The sequence below is a fragment of the Bison bison genome, unplaced genomic scaffold (genome assembly GCF_000754665.1).
Source record: "Bison bison bison isolate TAMUID 2011002044 unplaced genomic scaffold, Bison_UMD1.0 scf7180017864304, whole genome shotgun sequence".
Lineage (NCBI taxonomy): Eukaryota > Metazoa > Chordata > Mammalia > Artiodactyla > Bovidae > Bison > Bison bison.
The window spans coordinates 7,852,808-7,863,833 of record NW_011494876.1 but is presented as its reverse complement, the minus strand read 5'-3'; the positions used below and the strand labels follow the sequence as shown (position 1 = coordinate 7,863,833).

Sequence of the window (11,026 nt, the reverse complement as noted above, 5' to 3'; positions counted from 1 at the left end):
TGGTTTCCATAATTAAAAATGAAATTGGCTGACTGTTAATAAAAAAGGCAACAATTTAGAGTTACCATAACAACCTGAGGCAACTGTTGACTGACACTGCAATCTGCTGCATTTTTATAAATAGCAGTTGATTTTCCCTCTTTCAACTAGTTTTAGTGTTTAGTTGAAGTTAATAGAACAACTGTACTTTACAACTATTTCCCTCATCAGGCAATGTACCTCTTCGTTGCTGTCAGCACCGTAAAAATCTTCCTCTGTTTCGGTGTCACTCCTTGTCACACTGGTATCTTCTTTTAGATCCAAAGTAAACGGGCACCCTTCTGGGGACATACTCTGAGTCTTTCCATGAGGTGCCGATCGTGGTCTGGATGAAAAAGTGAAAACACCCTTTGGAACAATCTGGGTTTCCTCTGTCTGTTGATCCTGTTCACTTTCCTTGCTGGCTTCTAGCCACAGGCATGAAGTATGGCAGGAGTCTTCATCCAAAAGTAGAGACTGCGGGGTAGAGGCCAAATAGGGGATGTGATCGCCATTTTCGGGAAATACCCACTCATCTGACAATTGCAAAAGATGACAGAAGTTAGAGCAGTATTCCATAAGTGTTATATTAGGCAGGTAGTTAGAGTAACACGTCTTGTTCCTGAAACAGGTTTATCAAATAATGCAAAAGCCAAGGAAGGTAATTTATCCCCCATCTTGTAATCTGCTAAACTTTTAACCCACAGTTAGTGCTCAGAGCTGTGGGCGACTCATTTGTACTTACTTCCACTCCATCTGAGTTGAAACACTGGCCAGGAAATTTGGAAGTCTGAAATAATTATCACCTATCTTGCAGCAAGTTCTTTATAGCACAGTCTCATTAATTTGATAATCCAGAGGGGGGGAATCTTCCAAATTTAAAAGGGTTTGAGTTAGGAATTTCTTTTAACTTCAGGAGGACAGAGTACTTAAGCTCTTTAAATAAAATGTCTGGGCCTTGTTCAGATTACAAAACTGCAGGAGGAGAAAAAAAACAAACTACAAAAAGCTGACAGTCTTTCCCTCTCCATTCTACTGATTGGAATAAGACAATTCATAAATTAAACTGAGAAGACCTGTCAAGTAATAGTAAGTCCACAGAAATATTTGTTAGTGTGACTGGTGAATTCTGCTGCTGAAAAGGACCTTTGGATTTAATTTTAATTTTAGGAGAGAGTGTTTTGATATGAAAATCTTTTCTGCACATTTTTGTTTTCTTTAAAAATACTATATACCACCACTAAGATATATTGTTATCAAAACTTTAAAAAAATTAGTCTTTTACTCAATATTGGGATAGATCTTATAATTTTATGACCACAAAAACTTGAAAAAAATTTTCTATAAAAAGCATTATCAAAAGCAGGATTACTTTCTTCTTTAGAATGACATCAGGAAAAGTTGAGCATTTTCTCAACTGAATCTGATTTTTTTTAAATTTTTTGCTACACTTATTTTTTTTTTTGGTCAAAATCTTACAAGAATTTATGTTCTGCAGAACCACAATGCAAACATGGTAATTTTACTCCTGATTCTTGAATCATATTATGTTCATATCATAAGAAGAATATCCAAGAGCTAAGACTGGCTAACTTGAAACTTCAAAGCTGATACTAAAAAATCAAAAGCAACAAACAAACAAAAAGGCCTTTAATAAAAATTAAATTGACGGCACACATAAAACTGTATTCTTCTCAAGTGAATTCATCTGTTTCTTAACTTATGACTATGATTATATAACATAACTTGCCTATAAAAGAGCTGTAAATACGCATTTCTTAGATAAAACCTATTAAGGACGAGACTTCCCCATTTTCTATAGGTAAATGGACAATAGCAGGTTGAATCTACTTCATCCGACCACATTCACAGCAAATGCGAAGAGTCTTGAGTCAGAGTGGCTGTGAGTGATGGTCGTTCAGCCATGTCCAACTCAGCAACCCCACGGACTATAGCCCGCCAGGCTCCTCTGTCTTTGGAATTCTCAGGCAAGAAAACTGCAGAAGGTTGCCATTTCCTTCTTTGGTGGATGAAATTAATATATTCACTGGCTTGTCCTCTTCTGGACAGCAAACTCTTTGCCTGGTGCTAAATGCCTAGCAGGTGCTTTGTAAACATGGTAAATGCTTTAGTAAATGTTGAGTAAGATTACAAAAACCAATGTGTTTTGTTATGTACAGGAGTATGTAAAGAAAATGGGAGGAAAAGATCTTGGGAATCTACATTAGATAATTAAACAACTTGTATGACCTAGCACCAAACATATTATTAACTGTCAAAAAAGTCAAAGTAAAAGAAGTATTTTCACACTAAAAGAACTCTAATTATCTCACTACCACATGCTTTTTTGGAATTTGCAGTTTTACCTCAAGTATTTCCATATCAATTGTAATGAATAATTTGGTATGTTTTCTTAGGAAAATATGTAAATTACTGTGTAATCACAATATTGCAGCAAACAAGATAAATGCAAGAATGATCACCTAAACATCTAATTAGTTTTTCTACACAGTCAGATTTATGCTAGACACACTAATTGCGCCTAACATTTTAATGAAGGTTTCAACACTGCATAAATAAGACTGACAAACTACAAACAATTTTCATTTATTTTCTTTTTTCCCTAGCTTAAAAACAATTTGCTTTTGTAAAAGTACCACACACCTGCTAGGCAAGATATGTTGATGGGCTCAATGCACTATACTCCAATATCTCCATTATAAAGAGGACTGGAGAATTGCAACAATAGATAATCTTTGGGGAGGGTGACTATGTCATAGATAATCTTTCGGGAGGGTGACGATGTCATGTGAAAACTTTACAGAGTTTTAAACTTTTATTCTGAACAGGGTAATTTGTGCATTAAAATTTGAAAATAAAAATACTCTTTCATCCATTAAAGTCTGATGTAAAACTGAGTTAAAAAGAGATTTTAAAAAATGATAGATTTTAGGAAATGTCTGTATCATGACTTTTCAAAATGCCCAGGCTTGAAATATTTAACATATTCATATGTTATTAACTATTAGCAATTATGGTATAATAAAGATGCTAACCTGCTTGATCAGGAGACTGGGGTACTGGAGAGCTGGGGTTCATTGTCTTTGCTCTTTGCTGGGACATAGCGGTGAGGACAGTTGCAGCTTTATGTTCATCATTCCTGTTATTGTCTGAAGAATTGCCTTTAATGGAATAAATATTTTCTTCTATATTACTTCTTTTTACATATATAAATTAATTTTTGAAAATGGCATTTGGTATACTTTTCTATATGATTATTAAAAAGAAAGTTTGATGTGACAATATAGATTATATGCATTTTTTTTCCAGTAGAATATTTTAAGATGAACTCAGTTGCATTTTTTGTAGAGGTTCATCTTAAAATTCCTTGATATTTGCATGGGGACATTTTAAATTTAAGTTTTATGATACGTGATAAAAGGAATTCCAAAACCCATATAATTTTTTAAAGGTCCTATATTTTTTCCTTAGGTTCCATGTAAAATGGAGTGTGTTTTTTCTAAATGACAATTCTTATTGAACTCAACTCTTTTAAACAAAGCTTGTTCCTTTAGCACCTTAAGAAAAATGGATACAGGCATTGCAGAAGTAATTTTTCTACCTACTATTTTACAAAAATAATATGAAACCTAGCAAGCAGAATTTTGGCCTCCCCAAGAAAGCTACACTTTCGAGAAATTATGCTAACAGATGTATATATCATAGATTCTGGGCTTGATTCAGGATAGACTAATGCATGTGTATACAAATTTGTACACACCCAACTCAAATCTAGTATTTTAAGAAATAACAATTAATAGAACAGTTGACTATATCTCTCTAATGCTTTACTGGTTGCAAAGAGTTAAAATTTTAATCTACATTATAATAGACGTCAAGAAGTCCAAAAGGAGAGACAGCAAATATAACAACAATCTAAAATGGGCCCAATTTAAAAAGAAGAGAGATAAGTGAAACATGAAAAATTGTGAGTTAAGTTCAATTTTAGTAAAGTCTGCAGGCAGGAATCTCCATCAAATTTGGGCCGTTTTTAAAAATCAATAATTTAAGCTTATTCAGCCTTTGAGAGTACAAGTAGGAAGTCCTTTACTTTTGTGGCACTGTCTATTTAATCCAACAAATCTCTGTTAGGGCTCTAGAGCAATTCTTTTGTAGAAAATTTGATTTCCATAATCCTTGTAGAACAGACATTTATATTTTAAATGAATTGGTTCATAATCCTTTGAAATTTACAACCTGCAGAGAGAGATTCCATTGCTCTGAATAATATACAGATATAAGATAGTATTGAATTAGTGCCATACCGCTGGGTGTCTCTGTCCTTTCTCTGCTGGTGCTTTTTAACCGTAATCTTCTCCTGTTATTATTCTTATCGGCTGATGGTTCTTGAGGGGGATGTGGATGCATAATATGCAGACTGGCTGGTACATTTTCATATCAAAGAACAAAAAGCCAGAACAGAAAGCACTATATAGTTTGAAATAAAACTCTAAATGTAATTATAGCCATAATGAGAATGTTCATGTATCATTTTGACAAAATGTAAAGCTGTACAAAAAACACAACTTATTTCTTTATAGGAACTAGATATTTCTTTCTATTCCCTATATTAGAACTGTATCAGGTTTTCAAAACTACTATTGTATTTTATTCATGTAATGTAACCATATAGAGAACTAGAAATAATTCAGATTAATGCTAATCATGCAACATGCTATATTAGAAAACATAAAAAAATAAAATCTATGGCCAATGCAGAGAAATTATTTTTTTCCTTTAAAAGAGTGTGGCCAGCTGTCATTCAAGAAGCACTTAGAGGGTAATTTCCAAAAGAACCCTGGAGAAGTGAGATCAATCTTGAAGAATTTTAAATTTCTGTAATAATAATAATAATATTCATAGCAGCAGCATTTGATATTTACTGAACACTTACATTCTTGGCACAATACAATGTGCTTGAGGACTGACTGTCCTCACTGAATCCTCAAATTGACACTTTAAGGCAGCTGTTATTACTACTAGTGATAGTAGGTACTGTATCCTTACTGATGAAGAAACTGAGGCTCATAGTTTTTAAGAAATTGATCAAGGTCTCACAGACAGTGATAAAACTGGGACTGAATATCTGTTATTAATTCCCTCATCTCAGTTTTATATTCCAATGGAGATACAGTCTCTAACAGTGATCATTAATTTCTAAATCAAATGAACCCAAATGTCTCTCCCCTTTTCAATGCTGATAAAAGTCAGACCAGTAAAAGTGGACAAACTGACAGGGAGTGGTAAGCCTTGGGTTCTGATTTCCATTCTTTCCAATAACTACCAATTGGAAACAAATTGCAAATCACTTAGTCTGTTAGCCCTGAACTCTCAATCTTATATAACTTGGGGTAAAAGTCTTTTCTTTACTAATGGGGCTATTTTTTGTAACAGGGAGGGAAAATAAAGAGCACTTTACAAATGGAAGATTAATTAAAAGACAAAACTAAGAAAACTTAAAATGCACATGGGGTTTGCAAAACATAGCAATAATTGGATACTACATTTTATCACTAGCCATCAGAAAGTAAAAACATGGGGTACTATAGCAATGTAAAATAACAATAAATAGAATGATAGGTTCCAGAAAATTATATATATATATATATATATATATATATAAAAGCACACTATTCTAGACATATTTCAATATCTACCATCATTTTCATTTTTAAATGATAATTCTTGAACTTAAGATCTAATCAAGAATATAACTATGACTTTCTTATTAACATTTCTCACTGTTTTCACTAACTATCAATTTTTATGCAGAATTCTTACCAAGAACAGGTACAGTTTGCTTTATTTGGCCAATATTTTCTTTATCTCCTTGTGCCTCAGACTCAGATAACAGCAAGGCTGACATTTCTGCACCGTTAACACACTTCTCTACTGTAGACTGCTGGTGTAATCGGTTACTTTTGGACCCAACAGATCTTACTGTCTATAAGGAAAAAAGAATTAATTTATATTTTAAAATATAGGAACTGCATTTATTTCTTGTAGAATCTACATAGAAGAAATAATAGTTGGACAAATAAAGTAAGGTTCAAAAAAAAAAAAAAACAAAGGGAATGAGAACATTAAAAAGTTGGAGAGGGAAATTATGGTAGAAAATTAGAAAGAAATGGAAGGATAAATATGATGTGACATAAAACAGAAGACAAGCAAATCCTATAGAAATATAAATTAAAATGTGCTTATTTGCCACACTCCATCTTTAGTAGGTAGGAGTTGAAATGAAAACCACTGTGTATGTCAGATACTCAGAGGAAACTAAAAATAAAAATATAACATTTGAGAATCTGTTCATTGTAAGGTATCTGGTGATGATCCAACTCCTTTTTGAAGGAGACCACAAAATGTGCTCACATATATTTGTCTTTAAGTTTTGTGAACATATTTAATGAAAAGAATACTCAAAATTGTTAACTGTGTTGACATGACAGAAAGAATACAGTTTTGGGGTCTTCTAAAATCCAGAATTTCTGTTCCAAATTTATTCAAGACTTATGCTTTTGGCATGTAGTCTCTCTCCCTTCTGTTCCCCCTCTGAATGGGAGAAAACCCTTCCCCTCCCATACCACCTATGCTTAGGAAAGCTCTTCAAACCTTGCTCCTACCTCATTGGATAGCCTCATGTTATTTCTTCTGCCAGAGAGTGGAGGTGGTCCAAGAACTTTGGATCCAAAGGCAATATGACAAACATCTTGATGTTTACTGTTCCGCATGCTAACTGTTCCTCTGTTAATGAACTGATCTGTTTTGTAAAAGGAAGGTAATAATAGTCCATTAATGGGCGTAATGGCAAACACTATGTTGCAGTATTTCTGAAAGTACAATCGAGGGGACACATGATCTGAATCCTCCCCTGCTTTAACCTACCCACCTTCCCAGGGCACTTACAAAAGCACAGATACTGAGGTTCAACATCAGATCTATCAGATATGCATTCAAGAATTAGAATTTTGTTGGGGAGTCAAGAAATCTATAATCTTCACAGGTTCTCCCAAGTGGTCTTTGTGCTAAGTATCTTTTGAGAACCTCTACCACAAATGTTTTTCCTCATAAAAAAAAGAGAAAAAAAAAAGAAAAGGAAGCTACTGAAAAATATATTGTTTTTTTTCTCTTTAAGGAAATAATTAAAACTAACTCAACTGAACAAGTATTTCAGCACTCAGGCATTTCCTAGAAGTTGTCAGTGACACAAAATGGATAATACACACTGCTTGCCCTCAGAGAGTCTGAAGGGAAGTGATAGCATAGGTAAACAGGGAGCTACAACATAAGGAAGACCAGTGAGAATCAAGAGGAAGTGACTTCTTGAATAAATCCTGAATGAATAGTAAGATCTCAAGAATAAGAGATATATAGGCTAGTGGCTCAGATGGTAAAGAATCTGCCTGTAATGCAGGACACGCAGGTTCGATCCCTGGGTCGAGAAGATCCCCTGGAGAATGGTATGGCAACCCACTCCAGTGTTCTTTCCTGGAGAATCCCATGGACAGACCAGTCTGGCAGGCTACAGGTTATAGGGTGGCAAAGAGTCAGACACGACTGAAGCACCTTACCACCACATGTCCAAGGCAGAAGAAAAGTAACTGAATACAGGCATGAAAGAATAAAAGAGTAAGGTATGTTTGGGGGATAATGAAACCACCAGCCTAGCTGCAAGAATAGGGTTGGGTCACAACGAAAAGGGCCTTAAAATTATAACAGCCTATTCTAAAACTGGTAGGCAATCACAGAATAGGTAGGAAATCACTGAAGGTTTTTGATTCAGGGAATCATCTCCACTGAAATGCTGGAGAGGGTGTGGAGAAAAGGGACCCTTTCTACACTGCTGGTGGGAATGTAAATTGGTACAGCCACTATGAAGAACAGTATGTGCTGTGCTTAGTAGCTCAGTTGTGTCCAACTCTGCAACCCCATGGACTGTAGCCCGCCAAGCTCCTCTGTCCATGGGGATTCTCCAGGCAAGAATACTGGAGTGGGTTGCCGTGCCCTCCTCAAGGGGATCTTCCCAACCCAGGGATCGAACCCAGGTCTCCCACATTGCAGGCAGATTCTTTACCATCTGAGTCACCAGGGAAGCCCATAGAGAACAATATGGAGGGTCCTTAAAATACTAAAAATTGAACTACCATATGATCTAGCAATCTTACTCCTGGACATATACCCAGAGAAAACCATAATTCTAAAAGATATATGCATGCCAATGTTCACTGCAGCACTTTACAATAGCCAGGACATGGAAGCAATCTAAATGTTCATCAGAACTGATAAAGATGTGGTACATATACCCAATGAAACGTTAATCGGCCATAACAAGTAACAAAATCTCGCCACTGGAAGAGACGTGGATGGACCCAGAGTGTCATACATAGTGAAGTAAGTCAGAAAGAGAAAAACAAATACCGTATATTACTTATGTGTGGAATATAGAAAAATGTACAGATGAACTTCTCTGCAAAGCAGAAATAGAGACACAGATGTAGAGAACAAAGGTAAGGATACCAAGGGTGGGGGGGATGGGATGAATTGGGAGATTGGGATTGACATATACACACTACTATGCATAAAATTGATAGCTAATGAGAACCTAGTGTATAGCACAGGGAACTCTTCTCAGTATTCTGCAGTGACCTAAATGAGAAGGAAATCTGAAAAAAGAGGGGATGTGGGCATATAGCTAATTCAGTTCTTCGTACAGCAGAAACTAACATGACATTGTAAAGCAACTATACTCCAATAAAAATTAATTTTAAAAAAGCTTTTAGTCCAACATAAGGAACATCTTTCTTTAATTAAAGCATGTCTAGTTGTTGTGGTGGTGAATTTTCTGTCATTTTGAAGGTGTTTGAACAGAAGTGTGGAAAGCTATTTTGGATATTATAAGGCAGATTCTCTAATTTCTATTTTTAGCCTAGTCCTCTCTTCTGAGAGTCACTTGTTCTATCCAGTGGCCTTCTTCATCAGCTTCTCCTCAATGTATCAGAGACACCTAAAACCAAAAATCTGGTCTAATGAATGGCATCATAAACAATTCAGGTTGAAATGTCAGAATCTTGACATGAACCTTGATCCAAGAGACCATCATCCCTCTCCTGGATGATCACAAAGCCGCTCAACTGATCTACCAAGTTCACTCTGGCTCCCTGTCCCATGGTCTCTCCAAAACGTAGCCAAAATGGTCTTATATAAACATCTGATTGAATTATTCCTCTTTGTCACTTAAAACTTTTCAATGGCTTCCCTGCCAATCTTAGGATTAAGAAGGAAGTCCTTAACATTGCCTGCAATAACTTGCATGTTCCAGTTTCAGTTCAGCCTTAACACCTCCCATCTTCTGCTCTGGCCTCTCAGTTCTTCCTACATATTAGAGCATTCATACATGCTGTTGCCCATGGCAGGAAGGATTTTCCTTCCCCTCTTGGCCCTTATGTTTCAGATCATGTATCACTTTCTCAGACTAGTCTTCCCATACTCCTCTGATTAGGGTACCCAAATTAAGTACTCCCATAAGCTTTCCCTCACAGAACTTGTCAGACTTGTGCTTTCACATGTGTTTATGGAATTCTCCAATGATGTATATTTCAGTAGATATAAACTCAGCGGTCTGCTTTGTCATCCCTGATTTGCTAGCCTACTGCTTGACACAGAGCAACAGACCTTTGCTGAGCAAACCAAATGAATCATAAAGTATAAGGGGTCAGAACGCAAGTTGGATTAAATGACTGAATATTTCTAACTACTGTTGAAACTTATTTTTAAGAAAAAAATCTACCTAAGAGTTTTATGTGTGAATTGAGGAGGACGACTAGACTGAACAACTGCCAAGGTATGGGGGATGAAAAAGAAGGGTCAACAATGACCAAGACATTGATACTTACAAGAACTGTGTGGCTTTCAACAGCTGCAGTGCTATGGCACCAGAATCAGATGCCTAACTCAGCTTACATGTGAGATTTCCTAGTGTTAGCAAATGGACTTGGCTATGTGTGCAACTGCATCTTTTTCAGTCATTTACAAACAACCATTTGGAGTCAATAAAAATATTGCTAGTTTCTTAGGATTAGCAAAAGAAAGAAATGACCTTCAAATTCCAGACCAGTTGGAAAAATCTATTTCAGACTTATCATTTGTACCTTCTGTGACCAAACAGGAAAAATCCTAGACTACTGAGTTTGTTCTCAAATGTGGATTTTCCTAGAAAGAAGAGCCACTGAGAGTCCTCACGGGGTATATGGGATATGGCACAGGCCTATATGGGAGTTTTCAATACCAGAATAGAAGCTTTTTTTCTTTTTTTAACTTCTAATCATAGAAACCATTTGGCCATTGGCATATCTTTCCGTTCAAACATCATACATGTGCAGTTTCTTTGATTTTTTTCATATTCTTCATCTATATACAGGTTCCCCCCACTCCCCACAACAATGTAAGTTTCTTTGAGTAGAAAGACCATTTATTTGGTACTCCATGTACAATCATCTGCTGAGCCCAGCAGAGAACATGGTACACAATGAATAAATATCACCACAACTGTGGATGGTATCCAAGATTAGAAGATAAACTTTTTTTGGGGGGGGAGTATCTTAAAATATTATACTGTCACAGTTCCAGCTACAAATTCCTAAATACTGTGAATTTCTCAGAGGAATCTCTAGCTTAGCAATGGATAGCCAATAGCTATTGAAACTATAATTAAGCTTGATATAATTCCTTGAAGCACAGAGATATGATGTATTTTATAAGAGAGTCTACTATCAGATCAGATCAGTCGCTCAGTCATGTCCGACTCTTTGCGACCCCATGAATCGCAGCACGCCAGGCCTCCCTGTCCATCACCAACTCCCAGAGTTCACTGAGACTCACGTCCATCGAGTCAGTGATGCCATCCAGCCATCTCATCCTCTGGCGTCCCCTTCTCCCTCCTCGCCCCCCA

At 36.1% G+C, this 11,026-nt stretch overlaps 1 protein-coding gene across 3 annotated transcripts in view; it reads right to left on the bottom strand.

Annotated features, from left to right (window-relative positions):
• LOC104997073 (chromosome unknown open reading frame, human C3orf67) overlaps nt 1–11,026 on the bottom strand; it is a 262,189-nt gene that overhangs the window by 101,737 nt on the left and 149,426 nt on the right. For 2 of the 3 annotated variants that reach the window (XM_010851543.1, XM_010851545.1), the window contains exons 8-12: nt 6,702–6,838; nt 5,860–6,022; nt 4,344–4,460; nt 3,075–3,200; nt 220–554 (exon numbers count right to left, since the gene is read on the bottom strand). In XM_010851543.1, coding sequence (XP_010849845.1) covers nt 220–554; nt 3,075–3,200; nt 4,344–4,460; nt 5,860–6,022; nt 6,702–6,838 — 878 coding nt within the window. The remainder of the gene's footprint in view (nt 1–219; nt 555–3,074; nt 3,201–4,343; nt 4,461–5,859; nt 6,023–6,701; nt 6,839–11,026) is intronic. The other variant, XM_010851544.1, reaches the window with a different exon arrangement.